This window comes from Bufo gargarizans, chromosome 5 (assembly GCF_014858855.1).
Source record: "Bufo gargarizans isolate SCDJY-AF-19 chromosome 5, ASM1485885v1, whole genome shotgun sequence".
In the NCBI taxonomy this organism is placed as follows: domain Eukaryota; kingdom Metazoa; phylum Chordata; class Amphibia; order Anura; family Bufonidae; genus Bufo; species Bufo gargarizans.
Window position 1 is genome coordinate 236452112 of NC_058084.1, and position 18199 is coordinate 236470310.

General features: G+C 45.4%; 1 protein-coding gene across 4 annotated transcripts in view; it reads right to left on the reverse strand.

Moving 5' to 3' along the window:
* The window catches only part of TRIO (trio Rho guanine nucleotide exchange factor), a 584493-nt gene that overhangs the window by 289294 nt on the left and 277000 nt on the right, over positions 1–18199 (reverse strand). For all 4 annotated transcript variants that reach the window (XM_044293534.1, XM_044293537.1, XM_044293535.1 and 1 more), the window contains exons 27-28: positions 12065–12154; positions 3912–4004 (exon numbers count right to left, since the gene is read on the reverse strand). In XM_044293534.1, the coding sequence (XP_044149469.1) occupies positions 3912–4004; positions 12065–12154 (183 nt within the window). The remainder of the gene's footprint in view (positions 1–3911; positions 4005–12064; positions 12155–18199) is intronic.

Here is an 18199-nt window from a genome sequence, read left to right on the forward strand (position 1 = left end):
GCTGCAGCACTGATGTGCATTCTGACAGAAGCATTGCGCTGCTGTCAGATTACACGCAAGTCGGTGTATGCGGCGCTGCAAGACGAGATTTCTACTCTGCAGCAACAGATACGTTTGCCGAGGCATACGAGCTGAGGAGGAGGTGGCGTTCATATGCTTTGGCAAACACTTTGTATGTAAAAAAATAAATAAAATCCTGGCAATGATTTATTTATCCACATCGATTGATGTGAATGGAGAAATCTGGTTTGCCAGGGCATACGAGCTAAGTGGGTATGGATGTTGGGCGGAGCTCCTATTTCCTGGCAGACGCCTTTCCCCTCCCTTTTTTTTTTTTTTTTGGGCAGAGATTTTTTCATCCACATTGATCGATGCGAATGAAGAAATCTGTGCCGTTCATTTTTTTCTTTCAGCCCAGAGGCTGAACGGACAAAAAAAAAAATCTCATTACCTGTATGCTCAATATAAGGAGAATAGCAGAAACTCCTAATGCTGGCCATACATGTAATGATTGCGGAGACCCTCAAATGCCAGGGCAGTATAAACACCCCACAACTGACCCCATTTTGGAAAGAAGACACCCCAAGGTATTCGCTGAGGGGCATATTGAGTCCATGAAAGATTTAAATTTTTGTCCTAAGTTAGCAGAAAGTGAGACTTTGTGAGAAAAAAAAAAAAAAATATCAATTTCCGCTAACTTATGCCAAAAAAATACATTTCTATTAACTCGCCATGCCCCTCATTGAATACCTTGGGGTGTCTTCTTTCCAAAGTGGGGTCACATGTGGGGTATTTATACTGCCCTGGCTTTTTAGGGGCCCTAAAGCGTGAGAAGAAGTCTGGGATGCAAATGTCTAAAAATGCCCTCCTAAATTTGGGCACTTTTGCAGCCTAAATGCGCAAAAGTGTCACACATCTGGTATCGCCGTACTCAGGAGAAGCTGGGGAATGTGTTCTGGGGTGTCATTTTACATATACCCATGCTGGGTGAGATAAATATCTTAGTCAAATGCCAACTTTGTATAAAAAAATGGGGAAAAGTTGTCTTTTGCCAAGATATTTCTCTCACCCAGCATGGGTATATGTAAAATGACACCCCAAAACACATTCCCCAACTTCTCCTGAGTACAGCGATACCAGATGTGTGACACTTTTTTGCAGCCAAGGTGGGCAAAGGGGCACATATTCCAAAGTGCACCTTTCGGATTTCGCAGGCCATTATTTACACATTTTGATTGCAAAGTACTTCTCACACATTTGGGCCCCTAAATTGCCAGGGCAGGATAACTACGCCACAAGTGACCCCATTTTGGAAAGAAGACACCCCAAGGTATTCCGTGAGGGGCATGGCGAGTTCCTAGAATTTTTAATTTTTTGTCGCAAGTTAGTGGAATATGACACTTTGTAAGGAAAAAAAAAAAATCATCATTTTCCGCTAACTTGTGACAAAAAATAAAAAGTTCTATGAACTCACTATACCCATCAGCGAATACCTTATGGTGTCTACTTTCCGAAATGGGGTCATTTGTGGGGTTTTTCTACTGTTTGGGCATTGTAGAACCTCAGGAATCATGACAGGTGCTCAGAAAGTCAGAGCTGTTTCAAAAAGCGGAAATTCACATTTTTGTACCATAGTGTGTAAACCATGCGTGTCAAACATGCGGCCCACAATGAATATCTTTGCGGCCCGGCAGTCTAGTATCTCTGAACAGCACAGGGAGAAGGAAGCTGTCCTCCCTCCCCCCTGTGCTGTTGCCGCTGCCGCCAATGAGAAGAGAGGGGCGGAGGAGGGGCGGGCGCACTGCGCCACCAATGAGGAGAAAGGGGCGGGCGCACTGAGCCACCAATGATAGGACTATTCCCATTTCCCACACAGAGCGGCGCCCAGCGATGTCTCAGCACTCACCATTAGTCCTGGGCGCCGCTCCGTTCGCCCGCAGTCATGCCCCATTACTGTCTCCTCTCCTGCTCCACATGCTGCTGATTACTATCGGAGCGATGGGAGGAGACATCAGCTTCACTAGTGGGCGTTCCTTCTCCCTGCGCTGCGATTGGACAGCGCTACAGCCAGGAAGAAGGAACGCCCACTAGTGAAGCTTATGTCTCCTCCCATCGCTCCGATAGTAATCAGCAGCATGTGGAGCAGGAGAGGAGACAGTAATGGAGCCCTGCAGGCAAACGGAGCGGCGCCCAGGACTAATGGTGAGTGCTGAGACATCGCTGGGCGCCGCTCTGTGTGGCCTGATAGTGAAAGTCAGTCTTTAACACATAATACAGGAGGCGGGTGCCGGCAGCAGAATCGCATTGCCGGCACCCTGCCGCTGACAGGGAGCTGCGATCAGAGGCAGTTAACCCCTTAGGTGCCGCACCTGAGGGGTTAACTGCTGATCTGCCAGTACCAGCCTCCTGTATAAAGGGGTAATTTATCATTGGTGGTGCAGTGTGCCCCCCCCCCCCCTCAACCGCCCATTCAATTAAAATCATTGGTGGCACAGTGCGCCAGCCCCTCTCAACCCCCCCAGTATTAAAATCATTGGTGGCAGTGGCCACAGGGACCTCTCCCCTCCCCCTCATTGGTGGTGCAGTGGCAGCAGCCTGGGGCTCCGATCAGTTACCATGGCAGCCAGGACGCTACAGAAGCCCTGGTTGCCATGGTAACATCCCTGATGCTGTGTGCACAAGGCACAGAGCAGCAGGGACAGTGTGAAGTCCTATTCACCCCGATAGAGCTGAATAGGACAAGGGGTGAAAGATCCCATGTTCTCGCCCCTAAGGCTACTTTCACACTTGCGTTCAGAGCGGATCCGTCTGAGACGGATCCGCTCATATAATGCAGACGGATCCGCTCATTTTTTTGATGCGGCCCACATAAACTTAAATTTTGTTTTTTTGGCCCATGTTAGCCTTTGAGTTTGACATGCTTGGTGTAAACGCTATAACTTTTACCCAAACCATATTTTTTTTTTGCCCAAACATTTCTTTTTTTTTATCAAAGACATGTAGAACAATAAATTTGGCGAAAAATTTATATATGGGTGTCGTTTTTTTTGCTAAATTTTACAGCTGAAAGTGACAAATTTCATTTTTTTGCAAAAAAATCGTTACATTTTGATTAATAACAAAAAAAAGTAAAACTGTCAGCAGCAATAAAATACCACCAAATGAAAGCTCTATTAGTGAGAAGAAAAGGAGGTAAAATTCATTTGGGTGGTAAGTTGCATGACCGAGCGATAAACGGTGAAAGTAGTGTAGTGCAGAAGTGTAAAAAGTGGCCTGGTCATGAAGGGGGTTTCAGCTAGCGGGGTTGAAGTGGTTAACCAGGTAAATAGAAGAGAAAAAAAAAAGGGTTTAAATGACAGTACCAAAATGCAAGCACTTAACGCACAAGGACCTTTGCTATAAATTATATTCAGCTATTTGCAATCACTCCCCACAGAATCACACTGGCCACCAGCACTCCGGTTCTTTAATGTCCACTTATTCACAAGCCCACTTAGTACAGCAAGCCCAGGTAGAGCGAGGACAGGTCAACAATACACAAGCACCGCACAACCCATTTTGTCTAGGTTTGTCTGACTGTAAAGGGAATGTTCTGCTTCAGCTTTGGATGAACACAGTCATATGTCATATGCTGAGCTTTTTGCAGTTGGTTTAGTTAGGTTTTCAAGGTAAAACTACCCGTACTCTACTGCCAAAAGAAAGTGGAGTAACACTGATTGTAGAACCAGGCTACAAATGTGGTTTTCTTGTAATGTGAAATCATTTTGGCAGCTGTGCACAGGAGTATGTCGAATATTTTTTCTCTAGTCTGTTACACAGTAATTTTAGATGCAATTAACAAATAAAAAATGGTTAAAAAAAATACACATAGGTATGTCAAAACAAATAAAATAAGAGACAGAAAAACTTGCCTTTAACAGAAGCTGATATTTTGTTATCCGTTGCACCGGTTTGATAAGATAAGAAGAAATTGAGTTTGCCAATTCATGACGCTGCTGGATTTCCTGTGAAATATAAATGAAAAAAAACGCAATTAAGGGAGAAAATGGAAAAAATTAAAAAAGACAGTTGCAAATAAAAACAATTGTGTATATGAAGGGCACTTAGTTCTCAGTTATGAAATATTTCAACTATTTAAATAATGTCTACACTAAATTAGGGTTTCAGGAGTGTAATTACAGCCATAGTGGCTGCTTGGCCCAAGGTCAGGGCAGCAGCCACGCAGTGCGGGAGGATACACTTATTTACATACAGGGTTTACACACCTTCTCATTCAAAGAGTTTTCTTTATTTTCATGACTATGAAAATTGTAGATTCACACTGAAGGCATCAAAACTATAAATTAACACATGTGAAATTATATTCATAACAAAAAAGTGTGAAACAACTGAAAATATGTCATATTCTAGGTTCTTCAAAGTAGCCACCTTTTGCTTTTTGATTACTGCTTTGCACACTCTTGGCATTCTCTTGATGAGCTTCAAGAGGTAGTCACCTGAAATGGTTTTCACTTCACATGTGTGCCCTGTCAGGTTTAATAAGTGGGATTTCTTGCCTTATAAATGGGGTTGGGACCATCAGTTGCGTTGTGGAGAAGTCAGGTGGATACACAGCTGATAGTCCTACTGAATAGACTGTTAGAATTTGTATTATGGCAAGAATAGACTGTTAGAATTTGTATTATGGCAAGAAAAAAGCAGCTAAGTAAAGAAAAACGAGTGGCCATCATTACTTTAAGAAATGAAGGTCAGTCAGTCCAAAAAATTGGGAAAACTTTGAAAGTGTCCCCAAGTGCAGTCACAAAAACCATCAAGCGCTACAAAGAAACTGGCTCACATGCGGACCGCCCCAGGAAAGGAAGACCAAGAGTCACCTCTGCTGCGGAGGATAAGTTCATCCGAGTCACCAGCCTCAGAAATCGCAGGTTAACAGCAGCTCAGATTAGAGACCAGGTCAATGCCACACAAGAGTTCTAGCAGCAGACACATCTCTAGAACAACTGTTAAGAGGAGACTGTGTGAATCAGGCCTTTATGGTAGAATATCTGCTAGGAAACCACTGCTAAGGACAGGCAACAAGCAGAAGAGACTTGTTTAGGCTAAAGAACACAAGAAATGGACATTAGACCAGTGGAAATCTGTGCTTTGGTCTGATGAGTTCAAATTTGAGACCTTTGGTTCCAACCACCGTGCCTTTATGCGACACAGAAAAGGTGAATAGATGGACTCTAAATGCCTGGTTCCCACCGTGAAGCATGGAGGAGGAGGTGTGATGGTGCTTTGCTGGTGACACTGTTGGGGATTTATTCTAAATTGAAGGCATACTGAACCAGCATGGCTACCACAGCATCTTGCAGCGGCATGCTATTCCATCCGATTTGCGCTTAGTTGGACCATCATTTATTTTTCAACAGGACAATGACCCCAAACGCACCTCCAGGCTGTGTAAGGGCTATTTGACCATGAAGGAGAGTGATGGGGTGCTGCGCCAGATGACCTGGCCTCCACAGTCACCGGACCTGAACCCAATCGAGATGGTTTGGGGTGAGCTGGACCGCAGAGTGAAGGCAAAAGGGCCAACAAGTGCTAAGCATCTCTGGGAACTCCTTCAAGACTGTTGGAAGACCATTTCAGGTGACTACCTCTTGAAGCTCATCAAGAGAATGCCAAGAGTGTGCAAAGCAGTAATCAAAGCAAAAGGTGGCTACTTTGAAGATCCTAGAATATGACATATTTTCAGTTGTTTCACACTTTTTTGTTATGTATATAATTCCACATGTGTTGATTCATAGTTTTGATGCCTTCAGTGTGAATCTACAATTTTCATAGTCATGAAAATAAAGAAAACTCTTTGAATGAGAAGGTGTGTCCAAACTTTTGGTCTGTACTGTATATATATATATATATATATATATATATTTATTTATTTTTATTTATTTATTTATTTTTTTGCAGGAGCCAGGCGGCAGTCCTGTCAGGCCCTCTCCCTCCTTCACTGAGGTCCCCATCACCTACAGAGTTATCATTGTCATCTGTGTGTAGTGATACATTATTATTTGAAGCACCATTAATTCCAGGGGTATACATACTTAATATAAAACACATATTCAATGTTCATTAACTAATTAACAGACTGGTACAAAGGGTGAGAGGACCCTACCGGCGAGAGCTTAAAATCTACAAGGGAAAAGCACACAGTAGCTGAGGGTAAAAGCTGCTTATCTGGCCGTGTGGTGGCAGCATACTTATTGCAGGTTGTAGGCTTTCCTTAAGAGGTGGGTTTTCATGTTGCTTTTGAAGGTTTGTACATTAGGGGAGTTTCTGATGTGCTGGGATAGTTCGTTCCAGTGTATGAAGAATGCACGTGAGAAATCATGTAGGCGATTGTGTGAAAAACAGACGAGAGTGTCTTGGGAAAACAGGTTAGAGAGAGGGGGAGAGATTGTGGACGGCCTTATATGTAGTTGCTAGTATTTTGAACTGAACTCTCTGGGCAATGGGTTGCAAGTGAAGGGACTGGCACAGGGGAGAGGCAGATGGGAATCGAGGGTAGAAGTGGATTAACCAAGCATTGGATTTGAGAATAGTTTGGAGGGGTGCTTGACTGCTAGAAGGGAAGCTGCAAAGGAGGATAGCCCAGGCAGGAGCTGACAAGAATGCACACTAGCATTTTAGTTGACTCAGAGGTGAGGAAGGAGCGAATACGAGCATTACCCAGGCTCCAGACCGCATCTTTCTCATAGTCCTCACAGTGCCCTTGAACCATAAGAGCCTGCTCCATTTATATCTCTAGACGATCCAAGCATTCAGCTCCTTCTTCACTTCAGGGCCACAGGTAGTGACATTAAGCATGTTTTGTAACAACTTTAGGTGCATACTGCACTTTTCTATTTCAGGACATCATGATATTATATTACTGTCCTTTCTATTTTCCTATTGGGTTCACTAAGATTTATCTCTTCAATGATTTAGTATGAATCAGTGCTATTGTGCTTTTTAACCACCTCAGGACCGCCGAACGCAGGATTGCGTCCTGGTGGCGGCGGTGTTATTCCTCCTGGACGCGCCAATGCGTATTCTCGCGAGAGGCGAGATTTCCTGTGAACGCGCACACACAGGAGCACGCCTTCACAGGATCGGAAGGTAAACTAGTTGATCTACAGCCTGCCAGCGGCGAACATTTGCTGGCAGGCTGTAGATGCGATTTTTTTAACCCTTGAAAGGTATATCAGACGCTGTTTTGTTAACAGCGTCTGATATACCTGCTACCTGGTCCTCTGGTGGTCCCTTTTGCTTGGATCGACCACCAGAGTACACAGGCAGCTCTGTAAGTAGCATCAAAACACCACTACACTACACCCCCCCCCCCATGTCACTTATTAACCCCTGATCACCCCCGTCATTGATCACCCTCCTGTAATGCTCCATTCAGACGTCCGTATGTGTTTTGTGGATCCGCAAAACACGGACACCGGCAATGTGCTTTCCGCATTTTGCGGATCCGCACATTGACAGAACTAAATAGAAAATGCCTTTTCTTGTGATCACCCTATATAGACGTCCTGATCACCCCCCCACCCCACCCCCCGATCAGGCCTGATCTTGTGCGCACACTTGCGTTCAGTCCGCCTCACCACAGTGACCGAAATTATTATTATTTTTTTTCTGATCACTGCAAAAACACTGTAAAATCACTGCGGCGCTATAAAAAGATCACTTTTGAGGGGCATGGCGAGTTTATATATGATTTTTTTTTTTGGGCACAAGTTAGCGGAAATTGTAAGAAAAAAAAAAAAAAAAACAAAGTCTCATATTCCACTAACTTGTGACAAAAAAAATAAAATCTCACATGAACTCACCATACCCCTCACGGAATCCAAATGCGTAATTTTTTTTTGACATTTATATTCCAGACTTCTTCTCACGCTTTAGGGCCCCTAAAATGCCAGGGCAGTATAAATACCCCACATGTGACCCCATTTTGGAAAGTAGACACCCCAAGGTATTCGCTGAGGGGCATATTGAGTCCATGAAAGATTGAACTTTTTGTCACAAGTTTCTAAAAAGATTCAAGACCAAAGAATAATCTGATGGCACAATATTGATCTAGTAATCACTCAATAAAAACTAGAATTTCCAATATGGCTGGTGTATTGATTTAAAAATATGTTGGTAAACAATTTTAATCACTCAGTGACTACTCAAGAAGGGTACTATAACAAAGGGGCAAATCACAAAGCAGTGCTTCTACAACTTTGTTTTTCTTTCAAAGGTATAAATACCCTTTAAACGTAACGGTACCCTGTTATTTCTTCAGCACCATTTACAAAAAGGTAGCTTGAGATTCTATGTGCCTACACTGCTGGACCATGTGAACCCAAAAGGAAGGGACGTTACAGAACAGCTCTGATGGATTAACCCTTTAGATGCTAACATGGCACAGAGGGGGTTACATAGCAAGAGGGGGGCTCCCTCTGCCACTCTATTGATGCCCTACTATGATTGCCAGGTGTCTATGGTTGTCATGGCAGCTACAGTCCTAAAAAAAAAAAGCCAGCCATGATTATATAGGTCTAATAGTCTATACTAGAGACTGTTATACTTAGCATACCAAAGAATTTTAAAGCATTACAGGAGATTGTAACGTCCCCTAATGGGACTAAGAAATAAGACTTATGGCTCTTGAAATGAGGCAACATAAGAACAACATTTTTCCATGAACTCTGCTATTATTGCACTAAAATAGTAAAAAAAAAAAAAAAAAAAAAAAAAAAAAAAAAGTATACAGGATAGGTCATCCATATCTGATCATGGGGGGAAGGTCTCGCACTCGGTACCCTGCCGATCAGTTCTCTGAAGGGGAGACAGCGCTCCATGTGAGCACTGCTTACTCGTCATAACATTGAGCACCTCCCTTGAAGAGGTGGTGCAGTGTAATTACTAGTACTCGCTCCATCAAGTGAATGGAGCAAGTATTTGTAATTACAATGCACTGTCGAGACTTCTTACGAGACAACTAGTGTAATTAAGAGTAGCACTTGCATGGTTGAGAAGATCAGCAGGGGTGCTGTGTCAGACCCCCGCTGATTGGATAGTGATGACTTATCCTGAGGATAGGTCATCAATATATACTGCCTGCACAACCCCTTTCTAAGCCCTGAGAAATGTATATAAATAAAAAAAATACAAGTTTCACGTTAAAGAGCACCCCTTTCCCTCCATCAAGCCATTTACTAATGTAAACAAAATGCTAGAAAAAAAGAGGCCGTTTGAAAGCAACATTGCAAAGCCAATTCATCAAAATCTATGCTGCAAAACCCAAAAGGCAATCTTTACCATCTGTGCCCAAACAGCAGCTTAGATACACATTTATGGCATTTCTGTTACCAGTAGAGGTGTGGCATTTCTCAGATGGCACACACTGGGGACAACATATTGGGCACTGAAATGCCATATCTGTGGAAAATTCCCATTTTCATTTTGCATGGCTTGCTGCGCATTAATTTCTGCAAAGCACGTGTGGCGTCAAAATGCTCACTCAACCCCATAATAAATATTTTGAGGGGCGGAACTTCTAAAAGGGGGTCATTTCTCAGGTGTTCCATTTATTAGTTCACCCCAGAACTTCTACAGTTGTCAGCACAATTAGTATAATTCACCAGACTGGGCCACAAAACGCTCATGGTGGTCTTATTTCCGAATGCTGCAGTGTGCCCAAACAGCAGCTTGTGACCACCTAGGGCTGTGATGGCTAACCTCCGGCACTCCAGCTGTGGTAAAACTACAACTGCCAAGATATACACTTGCTTGGCTGTTCTCAGACCTCCACAGAAATTAACAGAGCAGGCTGGGAATCGTAGTTTCACCACAGCTGGAGTGACGGAGGTTATCCAACACTGAACTAGGGGGCATTGTCACAGAGTGAACAAAAACCAGTCCAGCAAAATCTGCCCTCCAAGAACCATATGGTGCTTTTTCACTTGTGAGCCCTGTGGTTTGTTTTACCAGAGATACCTCGCAAAGTAGTTAATATTTGGAATAATTTTGTAAATATATTTTTTAGGATGTTAGAAGGCTTAGAATTTTAGAAGCAACTTTTAAAATTTTCCCCAAAAAATTTAAAAACTAACTTTAAAAACCAGTTAAGTTCTGAAGTGACTTTAAGGGGCTTATATAATAGAAAGCCAATTTTAGAGACCCCTTAAGGACCCTGCCATTTTTTACTTTAAGGACCAGACCATTTTTTGCTAATCTGACATGTGTCATTTTATGTGCTGATAACTTTAAAACACTTACTTATTCAAGCCATTCTGAGAATGTTTTCTCGTCACATATTGTCAGCGGTAAATTTGAGTAAAAATATTTCATTTAATAAAAAAATAAAAAATAAAAAAAATGTGGAACAAAATTAAGATTTTCAAAATTTCAATTTCTCTGCTTTTAAAACAGGTAGGGATACCTCCTAAAATAGTTATTACTTTACATTTCCTATATGTCTACTTCATGTTTAGATCATTTTATAAATGACATTTTCTTTTTTTGGGACGTTCAAAGGCTTAGAAGTTTAGAAGCAAAATTTCCAAAACCCACTTTTTAAGGACCAGTTCAGGTCTAGAGTCACTTTGTGGGGCTTACATAATAGAAACCACCCATAAATGGCCCTATTTTAGAAACTACACCCCTCAAGATATTCAAAACTGATTTTACAAACTATGTTAACCCTTTAGGTGTTCCACAAGAATTAAAGGAAAATGAAGATGAAATTTCAGAATTTTACTTTTTTGGCAGATTTTCCATTTTAATCCATTTTTTCCAGTAACAAAGCAAGGGTTTACAGCAGTGTTCTCTCCAAGCTGTTTTGGTGAGTGGCCGTGCAGCAATTATTATGCCGCCGCTCACAAGTTTAATAAGTCCGCTCAGTGCCCGCTCAGCCTGCTTGCAAGATGCCCACACTTGTGCCCCACACTACTGATGAGTTCTTCAAAACTTCCTCCTTCTGTGTGCGTGGTAAGCGGGGCAATGCCTACCACATATTCCCGAAATAATGCTGCCTCCTCATTTTTCTGACCGAAGAGGAGGAATGAGCAGCAGTGCACAGGGAGAGGTAACGTGGAGGCAGCACCATCTTCTAAGCTAGACTCTGCCTGCTACATAGTATGCGGGGGAGTCTGGGGACAGACCTGGAGGAACACCATTAGCAGGAACACACCATCCCAGTGATAGTCTAACACTGGGATGGTGTGCTCCTGCAGGTGGTTGAACCCCTGGTGTTCTGCAGCAGCATGCCCTCCACCTATATACAGTCTATACGGTGTAGACTGTACATAGGTATAGGCTGTATATAGGTATATCTATCTATCTCATATCTATCTATCTTATAGTCAATAGGGAAGCTCCCCAGATCTCATATGTACTATACACTGGAGCACTGCCTAAGCCCAAAAACAATGTATCAATACCAAAAGTGGCTGGAAGGATCCCACACATGCCTCAGTCAGCGCTGACCGCGCAGCATGTGTTTTAACAGATGCCGGCGCATAAAGCAGGGGTCCGGCTATCAGTGACTGCCGGGCCCCTATCGCCCGATCAACCCGCCGTAAATGTACAGCGCTGGTCCTTAAGTCACATCCAGCAGCGCCGTACATGTACGGTGCAGGTCCTTAAGGTGTTAAAGAGATTGTCTCACTTCATCAAATTGCATTTCCCATGTAGACAAAGTGAATACAAGGCACTTACTAATGTATTGTGACTGTTCATATTGCCTTCTTTGCTGGCTGGGTTAATTTTTCCATCCCATTATAAACTGCTTGTATCCAGGGGTTATGACCACCCTGCAATCCATCAGCCATGGCCGAGCTTGCACACTTTCCTATATTGGGCGAGCACAGCCACTGCTGCTGGATTGCCGATTTAAGAACATTCAAAAAGACATGAGGGTTGACATATAATATTTAAACATTTTATTTGATCTCGTTTATACCTTAAAAAAAAAGGAATAATCAAGTATAAGATTTTTATGACAAAAGAGAAATATTATTTGACAGTAATACATAGTTGCACTTACATCAAAATAAGATCCTGCTTGCTCCAAGATGAGTTGTGTGGAATCAGGTTTATTTTTGCAGTAAGACACATACATCTGAAATTTATCAGCCTGCAAAGAAAAATCAGACATGGATTTTACATTAGTTTTATTACATTTGTAAATATATATAACTTTATACTATATATAACTATATAGCAATATATATTAGTATCTGTAGAACATAAGATTCAAAACCCAAATTTAAAGGGGTCAGACATGGCAAAAAAAACTATTTATTAAAGTATAAGAACAGATAAAAACTAGATTGTTTCAGTAATTTCACATGTGGCCAATAAAGTACCAAGTTAGGAATTTTTGGAGGCATGCTATTTAAAAAAATAAAAAATAAATAAATTTGGATTATTAAATGCTAATTACGCACACTAGGCCAACCCTCTTAAAGGCATTGTCTTGTCGGATAACATACTAGTTATACAGTGCCTTAAAGTCTTCACACAACGTTTTTTCATGTTACACCCACAATCTTAAATGTATTTTATTGGGCTTTTATGTCATAGAACAATACAAAGTAGCAAGTATGTGTGAAGTGAAAACAAGATTTTTGTAACCCTTACCAGTAAAATCTCTTTCTCGCTCTTCCTTTGGGGGGGGGGAGACACTAAGGGAAAACTGTTAAACCCCTCTTCCAGCAACTATACCCTCAGCCTGGAGAGAGAGACTACAAGTTGTGTGTCCAAGTAGTGAAAAAAAGGCAATGACCAACCATGTTAAACCAAACAAGTCAACTACCCGACAGGGGCAACTAAACCGTAACGGTAAACCAGAACAACTGGGTGGGTGCTGTGTCCCCCAAGGAAGAGAGAGAAAGAGATTTTACTGGTAAGTGATACAAAAATCTTGTTTTCTCGCCCAATTCCTTGGGGGACACAGGAAACCTTGGGACATTCAAGAGCAGTCCAAGAGGGGATGGACTACAACCTAAGGCTAAATCCACCAGCAGTATCAAGAAACTGCCGCCTACAAGACCAGGCAGCCCAAAGCAGCATCCGCCGATGCATAGGTGTTCACCCTGTAGAACTTGGTGAAGGTGTGCAAGGAAAACCAGGTGACCGCCTTACACAGTTGTTCAGCCAAAGCCCAATGCCTCTGAGCGCAAGAGGCACCAGTAGAATAAGCGGCAACACCAAAAGGCGTCTCTTTGCCCTTGGCGCGGTAAGCCTCAGCAATAGCCATCTTGATAAAGCGGGCAAAAGACTCCCTGGACGCCGCCAACCCCTTGCGCGGACCTTCCGGAAGCACAAAGAGAGAGTCCGTGCGCCGAAAGGGTCCAGTGACTTCCAGGTAAATCTTCAGGGCCCTAACAACATCCAGGCGGTGAACCTTCCGTTCTCGAGGATGAGAAGGAGACGGACATAGGGAAGGGAGGACGACGTCCTCATTGAGGTGAAAGGCGGAGAACACCTTTGAGAGGAAGGAAGGAATCGGACAGAGAACCGCCTTATCCTGGTGGAAGACCAAAAGGGGTTCCGTGCAATTAAGTGCTGCCAATTCAGACACACGTAGAAGGGACGTGATTGCCACAAGGAAAATGGCCTTGCAGGACAAAAGGCGAAGAGAGACCCTCCGTAACAGCTCAAAGGGAGAGGACTGGAGCACTGAGAGCACAACATTAAGGTCCCAGGGTGGAATGGGAGAGCGATACAGGGGAACCGAGTGAACGACCCCTTGGATAAAGTTCTTGACAGGTCCGAGAGAAGCCAAAGGACGCTAGAAGAGGATGGAAAGCGCCGAGACCTGACCCTTTAACGAGCTGAGACCCAGACCCATGTCCAGGCCAGACTGTAAGTAGGACAGGATCGTGGGAAGGGAAAAAACGAAGAGGAAGAACATCCAGATTTTTGCAAAAACCTAGGTAAGACCGCCAAGTCCGGTTGTAAAATCTGGAAGAGGCCGGCTTCCGTGCGCGGATCACGATACGAACCACATCCGTCGAAAAACCGCGTAGCGTAAAACTGCGCTCTAAACAGACATGCCGTTAAACGTAGCGACCCTAAATGCTAGTGGAAGATCATCCCTTGAGAGAGAAGGTCTTCTCTTAGAGGCAGCGGCCAAGGCGCGTCTCCCAGGAGCAGCATTAGGTCGGCGTACCAAGGCCGGCGAGGCCAATCCAGAGCTACCAGGATCGTAGGCATGCCCTTTGACATGATTTTCCGTAGAACCTGCGACAGAAGGGGGAGAGGCGGAAACACGTACAGGAGGGAAAATTCCGTCCACGGAAGAACGAGAGCGTCGGCGCCGTATGCCCTCGGGTCCTTGGACCTGGACAGGGAGGTGGGGAGCTTGTGGTTGAACCAGGAGGCCATGAGATCCACATCCGGATGACCCCAACGGAGGCAAATGGACTCGAACACCTTGGGATGCAGAGACCACTCATCCGGGTCTATCATGGTCCGGCTGAGGAAATCCGCCGCCCAGTTGTCCACCCCCAGGATGTAAATTGCCGACAGGGCTGGAACATGAGTTTCCACCAAGTGGAGGATGTGAGACATTCCCGCATCGCCGCTGCACTGCGAGTGCCCCCCTGATGATTTATGTACGCCACGGCCGTGACGTTGTCCGACTGGACCCGGACGGGACGGCCCTGAAGCAGGGGAGTCCAGTGCCGGTGCGATAGGAGAATCGCCCTCAGTTCCAGAATGTTTATCGGCAGCTTGGACTCCGATCGAGACCAAGTGCCCTGGATGGACCGGGGAGGAAACACCCGCCAACCCTGCAGGTTGGCGTCGGTGGTGACCACCAACCAGGTCATCGGCAGAAAGGATTTTCCCTGAAGGGGGGTCCGTAACCACCAGAGGACGGAGCTCCAAACATGGGAAGGTAGTGGGAAGGGCCGATCCAGACTCTCCTGGGACATGTCCCAGGCAGACAGGATCGCCGTCTGGAAGATGCGGGAGTGATATTGCGTGAACGGAATCACTTCGAAGCAGGACACCATCTGTCCCAATACCTGCATGCTGGACCGGAAGGACGGGCTGCGGTGGAGAAGAAGGGTCCGAACCGAACTGTGAAGGTTCAGACGCTTTTCCGGTGGGAGCTGAACCTCCGCCGTTTCTGTATCCAGCATCATCAGGAAGACGAGTTGTCTGGAAGGGGTAAGCAAAGACTTGGGAAGGTTGATAATTCAAACGAACCGCTCCAGGGTTTGCAGCGTGAGGTCCACGCTGGTGGACGTCTAGGAAAAGGAGGATGCCTTGATAAGCAGATCGTCAAAGTAGGGAAGTAGAAAAACACCCCTGGAGCGGAGCAAGGCCAGGACAGGGGCCAGAATCTTGGTGAACACCTGAGGAGCCGTCGCCAGGCCGAAGGGGAGGGCGAGAAATTGATAGTGGTCATTCTCCACAGCAAAGCGAAGGAAACGCTGGTGACACCGAGCGATCGGGACGTGGAGGTAAGCATCCTGGATGTCAATAGACGACACGGATCGGAGGGACTCCATCCTGAACCGGCAAAGATGGAGAAACCGGTTTAACCGTTTGAGGTCCAATATCTGTTTCACCGAGCCTTCTTTTTTGGGGACCACAAAAAGGTTAGAGACACGGAACATGGAAGCGATTCGGGGGGAGGGACAGAAATTCGATTTTGTATCCGGATGACACAAACTCGAGAGCCCAGGCGTCGGAGACGTGTGCCTGCCAGATGTCCTTGAAAAGGAGGAGGCGGCGCCCTACCTGGGTGGGTGGGGGCGCACCTTCGGGCCATGGGAGGGTCAACCTTAGGTGGAGACGCCCAAGTGGAGGGAAGGGATAACAGATATCCAACAGTAGGCATCAGGGCGAGACCAAGCCTTAGAGACCACCGACGAGAAGTCGGCGTGGAGGGGGAAACCCGTGGAAGCCTGTTTGGGGTGGAAAAAAGACACACTGGCCATATCAGTGCTGGGAGGGTCGTCGTGAATCTTAAAGGTGTCCCATGGAACAGCCACTCTCACCATCCAGGAGTCTTCACCCTCTGTCCATTCCAGCAGGGTCGCCCCTTCAGCTGCTGGCACCGCAGTGGCAGGGAGCTGGAGAGGAGCTTGACGAGTGGGCGACCCTTACGCTGGTGTGATGCAGGGGAGCTGGGCTGCCCTGGTCCTCCTTGTCTTCTGTGTGGGAGGCAGCAGTGTGGTTGATTTTTTATTCGGATTCGATACCATGAAAAAGTATTGCAATACTCGATACCATGCGAAAAAAATAAACCATAAAAGCCACGTGCATTCCGCATTTTTAAAAATGGCAAATCGCGCAGGTTTATTTTATTTTTTTTCTGTTTCGGTGTTCACCGCATAGATTTTTTTTTTTTTATATTTTAATAGTTTTGACTTTTCTGACGCGGCAATATGTAATATGTTTATTATTTATACATTTTATATGTGAAATTGGGAAAAGGGGGTGATTATACTTCATATTTTGGTGTTTATTTTTTTTTACTTTATTTTATTTACACTTTTTATTTAATAACTATTTCCCCCCTTAGGGGCTAGAACCTGGGATTTTTTTCATCCCTTGTCCTATTCACCCTGATAGAGATCAGGGTGAATAGGACTTCACACTGTCCCTGCTGCTCTGTGCTCTGTGCACACAGCATCAGGGATGTTACCATGGCAGCCAGGGCTTCAGTAGCGTCCTGGCTGCCATGGTAACCGATCGGAGCCCCAGGCTTACACTGCTGGGGCTCCGATCAGAAGCTGCCACTGCACCACCAATGAGGGGGAGGGGAGAGGACCCTGTGGCCACTGCTACCAATGATTTTAATACTGGGGGGTTGAGAGGGGCCGGCGCATGATTTTAATGGGATGGGGCTTGAGGGGGGGGGGGGGGGGCGCACTGTGCCACCAACGATAATTACAGGAGGCGGGTACTTGCAGATCAGCGGCAGTTAACCCCTCAGGTGCCGCACAGCTCCCTGTCAGAGGCAGGGTGCCGGCAATGCGATTCTGCTGCCGGCACCCGCCTCCTGTATTATATGTGTTAGACTACTTTTCCTGGGTCCAGACTCCAGACTTTAAGTGTTAGGCTACACAGAGCGGCACTCAGCGATGTCCCAGCACTTACTATTAGTCCTGGGCGCCGCTCCGTTCATCCGCAGTGCCCCATTACTGTCTCCTCTCCTGCTCCACATGCTGATTACTATCGGAGTGATGGGGAGAAGACATCAGCTTCACTAGTGCTTCTTCCTGCGCTGCGATTGGACAGCGCTACAGCCAGGGAGAAGGAACGCCCACTAGTGAAGCTGATGTCTCCTCCCCATCGCTCCGATAGTAATCAGCATATGGAGCAGGAGAGGAGACAGTAATGGGGCACAGTAGACGAACGGAGCAGCGCCCAGGACTAATAGTAAGTGCTGGGACATCGCTGGGCGCCGCTCTGTGTAGGAAAGGTCGTATCATTGGTTGCGCCCGCCCCTCTCCCCGTCCATTGGTGGCAGCGGCAGCAGCAGCACAGGGGGGAGGGAGGACAGCTTCCTTCTCCCTGTGCTGCTGAGAGAACATGAGCGTGCCGACAGCAGCGCGCTCATGTGCAGAGATACTAGCCCAGTATCAAAAAAATGGAAATCCCGGTATCGTATCAATACCGGGACAAAAGTATCGATTGGGTATCGAAATTTCGATACCCGCAACAACCCTAGTCTCTACCAGCTTTGAACATCTAGAAACTTTTTTGAAAAATAGCTCAAGCTCAGTCAGATTGAATCACGATCGTCTTTGTACAGCAATTTTCAACAGAATCTCATTTAGGTCTGGACTTTGAATGGGTCATTCTAACCATGGCCAGGAAAATGCGTTGATCTATACTATTCCATTGAAGCTCAGGCTGTGTGTTTAGGGTGATTGTCCTGCTGGGAGGTGAACCTCTGACCCAGTCTCAAGTCTTTTGCAGCCACTACCAGGTTTACCTCTAGGATTGCACTGTATTTAACTTCATCCATCTCCCATCAACTCTGACCAGCTACTCGGTCTCTCCTGAAGAAAAGCATCCTCACAGTATGATGCTGCCACCACCATGTTTCAAGGTGGGGATGATGTGGAGTGTTAATTTTTCACCACACATGGTGTTTTGCATTTAGGCCAAAATGCTCAACTTTGGTCTCATCTGACCAAACTACCTCCTTCCA